Source organism: Cetorhinus maximus, chromosome 1, assembly GCF_964194155.1.
Source record: "Cetorhinus maximus chromosome 1, sCetMax3.hap1.1, whole genome shotgun sequence".
NCBI lineage: Eukaryota > Metazoa > Chordata > Chondrichthyes > Lamniformes > Cetorhinidae > Cetorhinus > Cetorhinus maximus.
Window position 1 is genome coordinate 179623908 of NC_135879.1, and position 17470 is coordinate 179641377.

Sequence of the window (17470 nt, forward strand, 5' to 3'; positions counted from 1 at the left end):
ATCATCCAACTCAATAGCCTGCTCCCGCTTTCTTCCCATATCCTTTGATCCCTTTTGTCCCAAGAACTATATCTAACTCCTTCTTGAAAACATACAATGTTTTGGCCTCAACTACTTTCGGTGGTAATGAATTCCACAGGCTCACCACTCTCTGGGTGAAGAAATTTCTCCTCATCTCAGTCCTGGATGGTCTACCCCGTATCCTCAGACTGTGACCTCTGGTTCTGGACTCCCCCACCATCAGGAACATCCTTCCTGCATCTACCCTGTCTAGTCCTGTTAGAATTTTATAGGTTTCTTTGAGATCCCCCCTCATTCTTCTGAACTCCAGCAAATATAATCCTAACTGATTCAATCTCTCCTCATATGTCAGCTCCGCCATCCCTGGAATCAGTCTGGCAAATCTTCGCCGCACTCCCTCTATAGCAAGAACATCCTTCCTCAGATAAGGAGACCAAAACTGCACACAATATTCCAGGTGTGATCTCACCAAGGACCTGTATAATTGCAGCAAGACATCCCTGCTCCTGTACTCGAATCCTCTCGCTATGAAGGCCAACATACCATTTGCTTTCTTTACCGCCTGCTGCACCTGCATGCTTACCTTCAGCGACTAGTGTACGAGGACACCCAGGTCTCGTTGCGCATTCCCCTCTCTTAATTTATAGCCATTCATATAATAATCTGCCTTCCTGTTTTTGCTACCAAAGTGGATAACCTCACATTTATCCACATTATACTGCATCTGCAATGCATTTGCCCACTCACTCAGCTTGTCCAAATCACACTAAAGCATCTCTGCATCCTCCTCACAGCTCACACTCCTGCATGGCTTTGTGTCATCTGCAAATTTGGAGATATTACATTTAGTTCCCTCAACTAAATCATTAATATATATTGTGAATAGCTGGGGTCCCAGCACCGATCCCTGCGGTACCCCACTAGTCACTGCCTGCCATTCGGAAAAAGACCCATTTATTCCTACTCTTTGTTTCCTGTCTGCCAACCAGTTTTCTATCCATCTCAATACACTACCCCCAATCCCATGCGCTTTAATTTTACACGCTAATCTCTTATGTGGGACTTTGTCGAAAGCCTTCTGAAAGTCCAAATAAACCACATCCACTGGCTGCCCCCTCATCAACTCTACTAGTTACATCCTCGAAAAATTCCAGTAGGTTTGCCAAGCATGATTTCCTTTTCGTAAATCCATGCTGACTCTGTCCGATTCTGCCACTGTTTTCCAAGTGCTCAGCTATTAAATCTTTTATAATGGACTCTAAAATTTTCCCTACTACCGACGTCAGGCTGACTGGTCTATAATTCCCTGTTCTCTCTCTACCTCCCTCTTTAAACAGTGGGGTTACATTAGCTACCCTCCAATCGGTAGGAACTGTTCCAGAGTCTATAGAATCTCGGAAGATGAACACCAATGCATCCACTATTTCTAGGGCCACTTCCTTAAGTACTCTGGGATGTAGATTATCGGGCCCTGGGGATTTATCGGCCTTCAATCCCATAAGTTTCTCCAATACCATTTCTCTACTAATAATGATTTCTTTCAGTTTCTCCCTCTCACTAAAGCCTGTGTTCCCCAACATTTCTGGTATGTTATTTGTGTCCTCCTTTGTGAAGACAGAACCAAAGTATGTACTTAGTTGGTCAGCCATTTCTATTGTTCCCCAATAAAAATTCCCCTGTTTGTGACTGTAAGGGACCTACATTTGTCTTCACCAATCTTTTTCTCTTCACATACCAATAAAAACTTTTAGAGTCAGTTTTTATGCTCCCTGCAAACTTACTCTCGTACTCTATTTTCCCCTTCTTAATCAATCCCTTGGTCCTCCTTTGTTGAATTCTAAAGTACTCCCAATCCTCAAGTTCACTTTGTTTTTTTAGCCAATTTGTATGCCTCTTCCTTGGATCTAATATTATCTCTAATTTCCCTTGTAAGCCATGTTTGGCCACCTTTCCTATTTTACTTTTCCGCCAGACAGGAATAAACAATTGTTACTGTTCACCCATGCACTCTATTGAATATTTGCCATTGCCTATCCACTGTGATCCCTTTAAGTAACGTTTCCCATTCCATCAGAGCCAATTCGTGCCTCATACCATCGTAGTTTCCTTTATTAAGATTCAGGACCCTAGTCACAGAATCAACTACATCACTCTTCATCTTGATGAAGAATTCTATCATATTATGGTCGCACATCCCTAAGGGGCCTTGCACAACTAGACTGCCAATTATTCCCTTCTCGTTACACAATACCCAGTCTAGGATGGCCTGTTCACTCGTTGGTTCCTCAACGTGTTGGTCCAGAAAACCATCCCGTATACACTCCAGGAATTCCTCCTCTACAACACTGTTACTAATTTGATTCGCCCAATCTATATGCAGATTAATGTCACCCATAATTACAGATGTTCCTTTATTGCATATGTATCTAATTTCCTGTTTAATGCCATTCCCAACATCACCACTACAGTTTGGGGGTCTATATACAACCCCCACTAACGTTTTTTGCCCCTTAGTGTTTCTCAACTCTATCCATACAGGTTCCACATCGTCGGAGCTAATATCTTTCCTCACTATTGCGTTGATTTCCACTTTGACCAGCAATGCAACTCCACCGCCTTTTCCTTTTTTGTCTGTCCTTCCTAAATACTGAATACCCCTGGATGTTCAGTTCCCATCCCTGGTCACCCTGCAGCCATGTCTCCGTAATCCCGACTATATCATACCTGTTTACATCTATTTGTGCGGTTAATTCATCCACTTTATTGCAAATGCTCCTCGCGTTAAGGCACAAAGCCTTCAGGCATGTCTTTTTAACATTACTTGTCCCGTTCCCACTATTTTTCACTGAGACCCTGTTTGATTCTTGCCCCTAATTTCTCTGCCTATCACTATTCTTATTCCCCTTTCTGTCTTTTGTTCTTGTCCTTGATTCCCCTCCTCTGACTTCTAGCATAGGTTCCCATCCCGCTGCCATTTTAGTTTAAACCCTCCCCAACTACTCTAGCAAATATTCCCCCTAGGACATCAGTCCTGGTCCTGCCCAGGTGTAACCCATCCAGTTTGTACTGGTCCCACCTCCCCCAGAATCGGTCCCAATGTCCCAGGAATCTGAAACCCTCCCCATCACACTCTCTCTTCAGCCATGTATTCATCCGATATATCGTGCTATTTCTACTCTGACTAGCACATGGCACTGGTAATAATCCTGAGATCATTATCTTTGAGGTCCTACTTTTCAACTTATCCTCATCCCATTTTTTTTTAACCTATGTAAAAATTGTACCAATGTGTACCACGACCACCCTACCCCTTCAGAATGTCCTGTAGCTGCTCTGAGACATCCTTGACCCTAGCACCAGGGAGGCAGCATACCATCCTGGAGTCTCGTTTGCGGCCACAGAAATGCCTATCTATTCCTCTTACAATTGAATCCCATATAACTATTGCATTCCCACATTTTTTACTCCTTCCCTGTGCAGCAGAGCCAACCGTGGTGCAACAAATTTGGCTGTTGCTGCTTTCTCCTGAGAGGCCATTCCCCTCAACAGTATCCAAAGCGGTATATCTGTTTTGCAGGGGAACAGCCACAGGAGATTCCTGCACTGCCTGCCTAGTACTCTTGCTCTGCCTGGTGGTCACCCATTCCCTTCCTGCTTGTGGACTCTTAGCCTGTGGTGTGACCACCTCTCTATACATGCTATCCACAGATGCTGTTAGACCTACTGAGTTTTTCCAGCATTTTCTGTTTTTGTTTCAGATTTCCAGCATCCGCAGTATTTTGCTTTTATCCCCTTGACATTTAATGGCATTACCCAATTGATTCAATGAATTCCCCACAATCAACATCCTGGGGGTTACCACTGACCAGAAACTGAACTGGACCAGTCTTATAAATACTCTGGCTACAAGAGCAGGTCAGAAGCTGGGAATTCTGCAGTGAGTAACTCATCTCCTGACTCCCCAAAGCCTGTCCACCATCTACACGGCACAAGTCAGGAGTGTGATGGAATACTCTCCACTTGGCTGGATGAGTGCAGCTCTAAAACACTCAAGAAGCTTGACACCATCCAGGACAACGCAGCCCACTTGGTTGGAATCCCATCCACCACATTAAACATCTACCCCTTCCACCACCGATGCGTAGCGGCAGCAGTGCATACCATCTACAAGATGCACTGCAGCAACTCACCAAGGATCCTTCAACAGCAACTTCCAAACCCGTGACCTCTAATATCTAGAAGGGCAAGAACAGCAGATGCATGTGAACACCCCCACCTGCAAGCTCCCCTCCAAGCCACGCACCATCCTGACTTGGAACTATACTTCCTTCAGTCGCTTGGTCAAAATCCTGGAACTTCTGAACAGCATCGTGGGTGTACCTACGCCACACTGACTGCAGTCATTCAACAAAGCAGCTTATCACCACCTTCTCAAGAACAATTAGGGATGGGCAATAAAACAGTCTGGCGTCGCCAGGGATGCCCACATCGTGAAAAGAATTTTAAAAAAAACACAACCATGTCCCCAACAATCCGGAGTGGAGAACTTGTCTTGCGGCTCCTCTGGGCTATTCCCTGTTCGCCTGGAAGCCAAGTCTGTCGATCAGCTGGTTTCTGGGCAGAGAAACTGCCAATTATGTCATAAACACTCTACACAGCATGCAGGAAACCTTCACTTCCAGGTTCCCAGGTCTTTACAGATACCCCACTTTCGCCAACCCTGGCAAGTCTGGTGGGTTATAATTCAACCTTTTGGTCTTCCTAGGACCAAATCAAGCTATCCTTTACTCTAGTGTATAAATATTGGGCAACAGGAAATAACTTACATTTCAAGATAACCTCTAAATTTCTGGTGGGTTAAAGAAAAACTTGTTTGTACCTACCTCTCTAAGGGTGATCTTCACGACATAAACAACATTGGATCCATCTCTCTTGAAATGGAGATGAGGCTTGTCTTTCAGAATAAAGACAATATCAGCTGGTATGTTGGTTGCTGTTTCATCACCTTCCCTGGGGAATGTGATTTTTGTGCCCTCTTTCCAACCTTTTTTAATAACAACATTCAAAATTTTGTCTTCGGTCCTTGTGGTACGGCCATCTGGGTTCAACCGTCTACGTGTGATCTTCATTCTTTTAGTACAACCATGATAGATTTCTTCAAGAGATACTCTAAGTTCATGAATTACAGGGGGATCCTGTATCTTTCTTCGAGTGTGGAAGGGGTCTGGATGCCGCCGATGAAATCCATTCATTCCGTTGAAACCAAAACGGTTAAATGCATTGAAGGGATCGTGGTCATCATCATCATCGTCAATGTCCATGTCTTCATGAGTGAAGTCATTAGCCATTCTGGAGCGTCCTTGAGTACCAAAGAAAATATCAAAAGGACTGGAACCACCAAAAAAGGAAGCAAAAGTAGCGTGGGGATCACCGTGGAAAGTGTAGTGGAACGTGTTACCAGGGCCACCAGTAGAGGCTCCTCCAGCCTTCAGACCTATAATTTAAAACAAATTACACACAAGTGTTATAAAACAGGGTTTTTTAAACATAAAAAATGACTGTTTATTGAGTGGGCTTAACCCACAGAATAAGTTTCAAAAAGTCTCAAGTGACCTAAAGGTCTCGAAATGGCTGAACATTTACATGACTTCACTTGGCTATTTACAAAGCTATCAGAAGGGAGTCGGGCAGTCTGAATATAGCCTACCACGGACAATAAGCTTAAATGAGTATGAACTGCCATTGGCTGAATTACTCAAAGACATTCAGACATAGTCTAATTATTTAGTTGGGTGGGGGCCAAGCCATTAAACTCAATCACTTTGGACAATGGACCCTGGGTGAGAAGAGGGTCCCATCAACCATTTTATTCTAATCACTTTTAACAATGGACCTGGAATGAGCTTGTTATGACAATATTTTGTAACTGGTTGATTTGTGAAGTAAGGTCATGTGACAGCAAGCTAGCCCTTTGTGCAAAAGGACACTAATTTCCAGGGTCAGTGTGCAGGAAGACCATGGGGGGAGGGTTTTGGAAAGGGGATACACGTAGGCTTACAATGCAAAAGGACATGGCAGCCTTGCAGGGCAGCTATTTAGGTAATACCCAGAGTGTGACAGGAAGGGGCAGCATGTACAAACATTAAAAAACAGCAGCAAAGAGGGTCAAAGGGGGAAAAAATGGTAAAAAGACAAAATTAATGGCCCTTTACTTAATTGCATGTAGTATTCGGAACAAAATAAATGAATTAACGGCACAAATAGAGGTTAACGGGTATGATCTTATAGCCATTACAGAGACGTGGTTACAAGGAGATCAAAGCTGGGAATTAAATATTCAGGGGAATGTAACTTTTCAAAAGGACAGGCAGAAAGGAAACGGTGGTGTGGTATCTTTGTTAATATGAGATGGAATAAGTACGATAGCAAGAAAGGATACTGGATCGGAAGATGTTGAATCCATATGGGTGGAGGTAAGAACTAACAAGGGGAAGATGACACTGGTGGGAGTAGCCCCCCGACAGTAGCTATACTGTAGGACGGAGAATAAATCAGGAGATAATGAGGGCATGTAAAAAAGGTAGTGCATTAATCACAGGTGAATTTAATCTTCATGTAGATTGGGAAAATCAAATTGGCAGAGGTAGACACGAGCAAGAATTCATAGAGAGTATTCAGGACAGTTTCTTAGAACAATATGTTGTGAATCCAACCACAGATCAGGCTATTTTGGATCTGGTAGTGTGTAATGAGGCAGGTTTAATAAATGATCTCACAGTAAAAAATCCCCTAGGAAACAGAGACCATAATATGGTAGAATTTAGCATTCAGTTTGAGTGTGAGAAACTTGGGTCAGGAGCAGCTGTGCTAAACTTAAATAAGGGTAATAACAATGGAAGGAGGGCAGAGTTGGCTGGAATGGACTGGGAAAGCAATTTAGCAGAAAATACGGTTGATGAACAATGGCAGACGTTTAAAAAATAGTTCATGACTCTCAACAAAGATATGTGTGGAAGAAGGATTCAAGGAAGGGGATAAGCCAACCATGGTTAACCAAGGAAGTTAAGGACAGTATCAAATTGAAAGAAAAAACATACAATGTGGCTAAGATTAGTAGTAAGCCAGAAGCTTGGGAAAGTTTTAAAAAAACCAACAAAAGATGACCAAAAAATAATAAAGAGGGAGAAAATTAACTTTGAGGGTGAACTTGCAAGTAATATAAAAACAGACAGTAACAGCTTTGAGGGTAAGCTAGCAAGTAATATAAAAATGGACAGTAAGAGCTTCTTTAAATATATAAAAAGAGAGCCCAAAATGAACATAGGCCCCTTAGAGAATGAGGCTGGGGAAATAATAATGGGGAACCAGGAAATAGCAGAGGAGTTGAATAAATACTTTGCTTCAGTCTTCATGGTAGAAGATACTAATAGCATTCCAAAAATACAAAATAATCAAGGTGCAAAAGTGGGGAAAGGAATAAATACAATAACTAATTTATTAGAATTCTTTGAGGAGGGTAACAAACAGAATAGTTAAAGGAGAACCAGTAGATGTTATATATTTGGATTTCCAAACAACATTCGATAATGTACTACACATGAGGCTACTTAATAAGATAAGAGCCCATTGTGTTGGGTGTAGTATATTAGCATGGATAGAGGATTGGCTAACTAATAGAAGACAGAGAGTTGGAATAAGGGGGGCATTTTTGGGATAGTGACCTGTAACTAGTGGAGTGCCACAGGGGTCAGTGCTGGGGCCTCAATTATTTACAATATATATTAATGAATTAGATGAGGGAAGTGAATGTACTATCGCCAAGTTTGCAGATGACACAAAAATAGGTTGAAAGGCGAGTGGTGAGGATGACACAAGGAGTCTACAGAGGGATATAGACAGGTTAAGTGAGTGTGCAAAGACTTGGCAGGTGGAATATACTGTGGGAAAATATGAGGTTATGCACTTTGGAAGAAAGGATAGAGGAGCTGAATATTATTTAAATGGAGAAAGACTGCAGAAGGCTGCAATGCAGAGGGATTTCGGAGTCCTTGTGCATGACTCCCTAAAAGCTAACAAACAAGTTCAACAGATTATAGGGAATGTAAATAGAATGTTGGCCTTTATTTCAAAGGGACTGGAATATAAAAATAGGGAAGTCTTGCTAAAACTATACAAGGGACTAGTTAGACCACACCTAGAATACTGTGAACAGTTTGGTCCCCTTATCCAAGGAAAGATATACTGGCATTAGAGGCAGTCTAGTGAAGGTTCACTAGGTTGATCCCGAGTATGGAGGGATTTTCTTATGAGGAGAGGTTGAGTAGGTTGGGCCTGTACTCATTGGAGTTTAGAAGAATGAGAGGCGACCTTATTGAAATAGATAAGATTCTTAGGGGGCTTGACAGGGTAGATACTGAGAGGTTGTTTCTGCTTGTGGGGAGAGTCTAGGACCAGAGGGCATAATCTCAGAGTAAGGTGCCACCCATTTAAAACAGAGATGAGGAGGAATTTCTTCTCTCAGAAGGTAGTCAATCTGTGGAATTCTTTACCACAGAGGGCTGTAGAGGCTGGGTCGTTAAGTATATTGAAGGCTGAGACAGACTGATTTTTAATCAGTAAGGGAATCAAAGGTTATGGGGAAAAGGCAGGAAAGTGGAGTTGAGGATTATCAGATCAGCCATGATCTAATTGAATGGCGGAGCAGACTCGATGGGCCGAATGGCCTACTTCTGCTCCTACATCTTATGCTCTTAAGTCTGTGCACAGTACCCTGGCAGCTCCCATGACACTCATATCCTCAGACACTCCCAGGTGCCGAGGCTATTCAGTGCTCCAGCCTGACTGGATGGATGACTGCTGGGTGACAAGGGCTATCTGTTGAAAAGGTGGCTTATGATGCCTCTCTACCACCCAAGAACAGAGGCAGAGCAGTGTTAAAGTAGGAGTCATGCCTCCACAAGGGCGGTGATAGGACCAAAGGTCTTCCGAAGATGCGCTTTCAATGCCTGGGCTGCTCCGAGGGAGTACTACAATAACCCCCCAGAGCGGGTGTCACTGATAGTGGTTGCATGCTGCACTCTCCACAATCTGGCGCTGACAAGGCAGGACCCACTGGAGGAAGAGGATGTTGAAGAAGCTCCACAGGCCACCGAGGATGAATCAGTAGTGAATCAGAAGAGGAGCACGGTGAGAATGTGGAGAGTGTGGAGGCAGTCCTCTATATCCTTCAGGGAGGCAGGAACACCAGGGTCGCCTTGATCCTTCAGCTAGGCTGCCAAAGATCTGCTTCCACCTCACTCCAGGGCTGCCACCTCCTACCTGGATGTCTGAAATGACCCTTTTATTTGAACCCAAAGTCCACTCAATGCCTGTGTAATAAAGTTTAGGGCCACTCAAATCCAGCATTACATACTGGCATACCCCGCACCAAAAAAATACAAGGTGAAGCATACTCAGGCCATTAGGACAAAAACATAACTGATCTCATTTTGACAATCCAAAAAAATTATCACCTTCTCTGAGCTTAACTCCCAGGCCAGTAATCATAAACAAAACATTACACAACAGATGATCAGCTGTGACCAGTCTCATGGTGCCTTAAACTTATGTTTGCGAGTGTTACATCTTGGTACCACCCCCACGCTGGCATCGGTGGCAACCTGCTGAGTCTGCTGTCTTGTTGGCCTTGGCGGTCGTCCTCTGGCCAGTGGAGCCTGTGCTGGCCCCGCCTGGGAGGAAGCGGCCAGTGCCACAGCTGGCATCCCTCCAGTCATCGCTGCTTCATCAGATGCCATGATCACGGGCAGAATGGCGGAGGAGCTGCTGCTGTCATCCAGAGCGCCCTGAGAGGAGCCCGCAGAGACGGCTAGCAGCTCGTGTGCCAATGTGAGGTCGCTCTGGACCTCCCTGTTCGCCATTAATGGACGGACACCTAGCTGGGATACTGGATGCCTCATCCATCACCCAAACTTGGCACTATTCTGTTCCTGGAGCCGCCTCACCATGAGAGTCGCCACTCTCACAATGGAGAAGGCAGTGCGCTCGGCCACGAGGGTTAATGCAGTGCTTATGCTCTGCATGGACTCCTCCACAACAGAGACCATGACATGCATACCCTCATGTATCTCCGCCAAATCCTCCCGCTGGACATCCAGCATCTGCCGCCCAATGGATGACTACAGAGGCTCATTATCTGCCTTCGGCTGAGCATCGTCCTGGTCTCCAGCAGTCCTCCGACTGCCAGCGCCCTGGGCACTCTCTGCCTCTGCCTGCTCCTCAAGCGAGTGTGACGTGCCCTCACCGCTGTGCTCGACATTATAGCCGAGGATCTAACGCCCACTGAGGTGCTGGTATCTGCACTGGTGCTTGGTTCAGAGAGCGGGTGTGATGCAGGTGCGTGTGGAACCCGGCGGTCCTCTAGCGTCAGGAGTACCTCTTCAGGGTTCTGCAATTGACTGCGTGCTGCCGAATCTAAGGGAGAACAACAACATGCCATTAGTTTAAGTCATCACATTGTCACTGTGCGTGCCAGGCGAGACAATCGAGATCTGCATCATGGAGACATTGTCTTTCAATGATCAATGGGGAATCCAGTTTTGAGTCTCCCATCAATGATGAGACTACACAAAAATGTTTGCACCATCTGAAACTCTCACCTCTGTGCACTGCACTCTTACCTTCGTCTTACATCCCAGCCTTTCTGTGGCCGTTTGACCCAGCTGCGTGGTTCCTCTCCAGCTCCAAGGCGTCCTGCTTGAATCTGGATAAGACTAGGGAGGTTTGGAGGGCCTCCACCTATCCTTGACCTCTCTAGGCTCGTCTTCTCCTGAAAGGACAGAGGGGCATGGATTAGTCCATTCTCTACCTGCAGCGCCATTGCAGCTTGGCCAACCCCTCCTGAGGAACACCTTGCAGGGCACATCCGAGTTGTGGCCCTTCAGCCACAAGGCACTCAGTCCAAGCAGCCAGGGCTCACCCCCTTGGCCAGCTTTGGCATCATTGACGGTTAGCACTCAGACTCTTAACACTTTTGAGCTCCACAGGGGGATGGCCAGACCTTAACACTTCAACACACTGATCCATGCCAACATGGTACTCACCCTTCCTGAGCACAGCAGGTCGTTAAACCTTTTGTGGCACTACACCCATGTGCGCCGCACGTCGTGGCTGCTGACCTGCGCTGCCACCTCCAACCAAGCACTTTTTGTTAGGTGTGGTGGCCTCTTCCTTCCTGGCAGCCACCTCCTCCAGAAGGACCGGGAGGCACTCATCCGAAAACTGGGGGAACCGAGTGCCCACAAGACCTGCCCTCCCGCTTGGTGTCTCCAGCCGCACTTGATGCCATAACTTCAATGTTCACAACGCAGAAGATATGTTCTTCCCTGGCAGCCTTCAAGGAGCTGCTTGTGCTGTTTTTAAACTGGCCTCTAGCTTGCCATTGGACATGGCGGCTGACAGGCCCCCGCCCGCCCCTTCCTGACCATTGGGAGGACGCGTTTCAGGCTGGGTGGACATTAATTAGCTAGCCAGCGTGAAATCGCGCTCGGAGGCTGACCGGTCGCAGGTCTGTCGATTGCGCCCGCCCACCAAGGGTAAAGTTCAGACCCATGAGTGGGTAACAGCAAAAAGAAAACTTGTGATCCTTCCTCTCTCTCCAACCATTTTGCAAGTGTATACCCAGCCTATTCCATACCGCAGGCAGCATTTTCAATGTAAACTACACTGCCGCTAGCTTTAGAGGAAAAGACAGAGATCATCTGTCAACATTTTAAACTGTCTCAATGCAGAATCCAGAAGAATCACCGAATCTGTGTGTGTGTGTGTGTGCCTCTTGAATGCGTTTGAGAGTGAGAGTTGGAGCATTTTTTTCTTTTTTTTTTATATATAGACTGCTTGTTAAGTATAATAAATACCATTTCCTCCTCTTTTAAAATATGCACGAAAACCTGTCTGCATATGTACTTTATAGCCAGAGCACTTAAAATAGTTAAACACTCACTGAATTGGTAAGCAAATTATTTTTAAAAACACCTGTTGCAGTCAACCAACAGGTTGAAAGAGAGGGGAGCCATTCTACCACTTTCTCACCTGGCTGTAACACAAGTTACAAAACTAATCTATAGAATTCTGCCTTTCCCCAAGTCAAGCCACATACCTTAGAACGGAATAAACATGGAGGAGTACATGATGCATATTTGCAATTTTTCTAGTTCCACAACATTTGCATGGATGAAACATGCTTATTTCATATATCTTTGTACAGGGGTCGTAGAGTAATACAGAAAACAGTGAACCTTATCTGATAGAAAAATTATATTGTTATGTTCTATGAATAAGACTTCAGGTCATTATCAAAAGATTTGCAGCTAAAACTCAAATTTAAGAAAGGAATGTGGAAATTCATCTTAACTAGGTAATTTAGAGATTCCTGCTAAATTCTAATTATCAGCATAAAGCTGGAATAACATTACATTTGTGCATTTGATGGTACAGATTTGGTTTTATGAAATCTAAAATCTAACTCCAAAACATAACCTGTATTTACAAACTAACGCCCAAGGACCAAAATATTTGGGTGTCAAAATCTTTCCCACTTCAAATTGAAGAATCTATTTTGCTACCATGCAATTTCTTGCCTGCTAGAGTGTTAGTTTTAGATTACAATGCCAGCGACCTCAATTAAGAACACAACTACACTACAAATTAAACTCCACAATATGATGTTGAATCATAAAGTCTCACTATTATACATGTTAAATGAAAAACAATTGCAGCACCACTTCAGTCCCTTAAACAGTCAGTGAAATAACAGATGGGCCACATTCACACTACTTGAAGATTCTCGATTAGGTATGTCAGTTGAAGGACAGGCCAAATGGTTGAGTACTTAAATGGATCTACTGAATCATTTCCAGTATCTGAAGTTCATGGGGACCAAGTACTCCTATTTTTGATAAGTTAAATTATTCCATTTTAATAAACACTAATGCAGCATACTCTTGCTGCTATAGTTACTTATTCAACTGAATTGTGGTCCGTTGGGTTATCTTGTCAAATCAAATGTATCTTGGTCAGAGTGCACTTACTGGCGACTGATCAAACTTCCATTGAACTATTCAAAATCTTCAACAAATGCCCCATAACTTTGCATATAAATAGTGATGACAATTTTTAGAATCACAATATAACTAAAGTAATAATCCATAGTTTAGGCAACTGCAAAACTGAGCATTTACATAAGAGTGTATTCATTATAAAATACTGAGCAGACGTGTCCAAATCAAATGAACCAATCATGATTCAATATAGTGCTTTCCCTAAGAAGGTGCAAACCCATTCCTTGCATTTATGCTTCACTATTGGCTCAAACTCTGTCCAGCTTAATAAACAGTAGTGCCAGAACTGAACCACTAAAAAGTACAGATTTATTTATTACATTTAGACCATTGTAAAACTTTCAAAGGTGTTTGACAGGAGCAAAGACTAGTTCTGACTAGTTTCAACATCTGTGATAAAAATTGAATCATACTCAGTACAGATGGATTTCGTAAAAGTGAAACATTATTTTGTCTCTTTCCATTCATTTTTCTCTTCTCCCTTTCTTCTGAATTTATGAATAGCTTGGTAAGATATCAAGTTGTCATGTGTATCTGAACCATCCTTCCATGGGAGTCAATATTGAAGAGGATTTCAACAATTTATATGATGACATTAATAAGCTTGCAGAATGAGTATGTAATGGGAAAATGAATTTCAACAGTGTGAGATATCACATTTTGGTAAGAGAAATAGGGATCACTTTTTACTTGGAAAATAAGAATCCAATTGATGTAGAAGAGCAAAGGGAGTACAAACGCTTGTCAATAAAAGTACAGATACCAAAGAAAAAAGACTTGCATTTATATAGTGCATTTTACGACTCCGCAGGACATCCCAGAGCACTTTATAGCCAATGAAGGTTTTGAAGTCTTGTTACAATGTTATATAGAAAACATAACACTTGCATTTATATAGCACCTTTAATGTAGTAAAACATCAAGACATTTTACCACAGTGTTAAAAGGCAAAATTCAACACCGAGTTACATAAGGCAATACTAGGACAGATGGTCATAAGCTTGATTGGAGTGGTACAGTATACCACTGTGTTGCTGCCTCTAGTAGATCTGCCCTGCCACTGGGATAGGACATAACTAGGGATGGTGGAGGAAGAGTCTGGGAAGTTGGCTGGAAGGTATGATAGAAACATAGAAAATAGGAGCAGGAGTAGGTTATTAGGCTCTTTGCGCCTGCTCTACCATTCAATATGATCATGGCTGATCCTCTACCTCAACGGCATACTCCCACTCTCTCCCCATACCCCTTGACGCCTTTCGAGTCTAGAAATCTATTTCCTTCTTAAATATATTCAGTGACTTGGCCTCCACAGCTTTCTGTGGTAGAGAATTCCATAGGTTCATCAACGTCTGAGTGAAGAAGTTTCTCCTCAACTCGGTCCTAAATGGCCTACCCCTTATCCTAAGACTGTGAGCTCTTGTTCAAGCTCTGATGGAAGGTCATACAGACTTGAAACGTTAACTCTGTCTCTCTCTCTCCACAGATGCTGACAGACCTGCTGAGTTTTCCCAGCATTTTCTGTTTTTATTACCATTTGCTCTAGACACCCCCCCACCAAGCCACTGGAAACATCATCCTTGCATCCAGTCTGTCTAGCCCGATCAGAATTTTATGTTTCAATGAGATCCCCTCTCATTCTCCTAAACTCCAGTGAATATAGGCCTAGTCAACCCAACCACTCCTCATACAACAATCCTGCCATCTCAAGAATCAGTCTGGTGAACCTTCGCTGCAGTCCCTCTATGGCAAGTACATCATTTGGTAAGCAGACCAAAATTGCACACAATACTCCGGGTGTGGTCACACCAAGGGCCGGTGCAGATGTAACACATCCTTGCTCTTGTACTCAAGTCCTCTAGCAATGAAGGCCAACATACCATTTGCCTTCTTAACTGCTTGCTGCACCTGCATGCTTGCTTTCAGTGATTGGTTTACAAGGACACCCAGGTCCCTTTTACATCAATATGTCCCAATCTATCACTATTTAAATAACACTCTGCCATTCTATTTTTCCTACCAAAGTGGATAACTTCACACTTATCCACGTTACACTGCATCTGCCATGTATTTCTCCGCTCATACAACTTGTCTATATCATCTTGAAGCCTCTTAACATCTTCCTCACCACTCATTCCCACCAAGTTTCTTGTCATCAGCAAACTTGGAAATATTACATTTGGTTCCCTCATCCAAATCATTGATATATATTGTGAATAGCTGGGGCCCAAGCACTGATCCCTGTGGTACTCCACTAGTCCCCGCCTGCCACTCTGAAAAAGACCTATTTATTCCTACTCTGTTTCCTGTCTGCTAACCAATTCTCAATCGATGCCAATGTATTACCCACAACTCCATGTGCTTTAATTTTGCACACTAACCTCTTAAGTGGGACTTTATCCCACTTTCTGAAAGCTTTCTGAAAATCCAAATACACCACATCCACCTGTTCTCCCTTATCTTTTCTGCTAGTTACGTCCTCAAAAAATTCCAGGTTTGTCAAGCATGATTTCCCTTTCATAAATCCATGTTGACTTTGTCTAATCCCGTTGATCTTTTCTAAGTGTCCTGTTATCACAGCCTTTATAATAGACTCTAGCATTTTCCCTATTACTGATGTCAGGCTAACCGGTCTGTAATTCGCTGTTTTCTCCCTCCCTCCCTTTTTAAATAGCGGGGTTACATTTGCCACCCTCCAATCTGCTGGGACTGTACCAGAATCTACAGAATTTTGGAAGATGACAACTAATGCATCCACTATCTCCATGGCCACCTCCTTTAGCACCCTGGGATGTAGATTATCAGGCCCTGGGGATTTATTGGCTTTCAGTCCCATTAATTTCTCCAGCACTATTTTTTTAGTAATCCTAATTTCCTTCAATTCCTCCTTCTCACTAGACTCTTGGTTCCCTAGCATTTCTGGGCAGTTATGTGTCTTCCTCCATGAAGACAGAGTTAAATTAGTTGTTTAATTGCTCTGCCATTTCCTTGTTCTCTATTATAAATTCTCCTGTTCTCGACAGTAAGGGGCCTACATTTGTCTTTACTAATCTTTTTCTTATAGAAGCTTTTTACAGTCCACTTTCATGTTCCTTGCAAGTTTACTCTCATACTCTATTTTGTCCCTCTTAATCAATCTCTTGATCCTCCTTTGCTGAATTCTAAACTGCTCCCAATTCTCAGGCTTGCTACTTTTTCCAGCAACTTTACATAACTCCTCTTTGGATCAAATACCATCCTTAATTTATTTTGTTAGCCATGGTTGGGCTGCTTTTCCTGTTGTGTTTTTGCACCAGAAAGGAAGACATAACTGTTGCAATGCACATTCGTTCCTTAAATATTAGCTACTGCCTATCCACCATTATGCCTTTTAATGAAGTTCCCCAATCTATCTTGGCCAACTCACACCTCGGACAACTTCACTTTCCATCCTAATGAAAAATTCTACCATGTTATGGTCATTATTCCCTAAAGGACCCTGCACAACAAGATTATTAATTAATCCCTTCTCATTGCACAATACCAAATCTAGGAGAGCCTGTTCCCTAGTTAGTTCCTCGATGTACTGGTCTAAAAAACTCTCTTGTACACACTCCAGGAACCCATCCACCACAGTATTATTGCTAATTTAGTTTGCCCAGTCTGTGTGTAAATTAAAGTCACCCATGATTACTGTAGCACCCTTGTTACATGCATCTCTAATTTCCTGTTTAATGCTGTCCCCTACCTTACCACTACTGTCTGGAGGCTTACAGACAACTCCCACTAATGTTTTCCGCTCCTTGTTGCTTCTTAGCTCCACCCAGCCTGACTGTATATCTAGATTTTGAGCTAATATCCTCTCTCACTGTTGCACTGATTTCATCCTTAACTAACAAACGCAACTCCCCATCCTTTTCCTTTTTGCCTGTCCTTCCTAAACATCAAATACCCTTGGATATTCAGTTCCCAGCCTTGGTCACCCTGCAGCCATGTCTCCGTAATCACAATCATATCATACCCATTTACATCTAAGCGCGCTGTAAATTCGTGTATCTTATTGTGAATGCTCCGTGCAGATACAGTGCCTTTGGACTTCTCTTTTTAACAGTTTTATATATTTTTTGTACTATGACCCTATTTGCTGCTAGCCCTTGTTTCCTCTGCCTTCCACTTTTGCTTTCTACTTTTCTGTCTTTCATTCCTATCTTTATTTCCCTCTCCCACAGTACTAGTGAATATCCTTGCGAGGATATTGGTCCCAGTCCTGCTGGGGTGTAACTCGTGCAGCTTGTACAAGTCCTATCTTCTCCAGCATTGGTCGCAATGCCTCAGGAATCTAAATCCCTCCCTCCTAC

The 17470-nt window shown here is 43.4% G+C and overlaps 1 protein-coding gene across 2 annotated transcripts in view; it reads right to left on the reverse strand.

The window, feature by feature from the left end:
• Positions 1–17470, reverse strand: part of dnajb5 (DnaJ heat shock protein family (Hsp40) member B5) — a 54828-nt gene that overhangs the window by 15568 nt on the left and 21790 nt on the right. For both annotated transcript variants that reach the window (XM_078550422.1, XM_078550429.1), the window contains exon 3: positions 4905–5515. In XM_078550422.1, coding sequence (XP_078406548.1) covers positions 4905–5515 — 611 coding nt within the window. The remainder of the gene's footprint in view (positions 1–4904; positions 5516–17470) is intronic.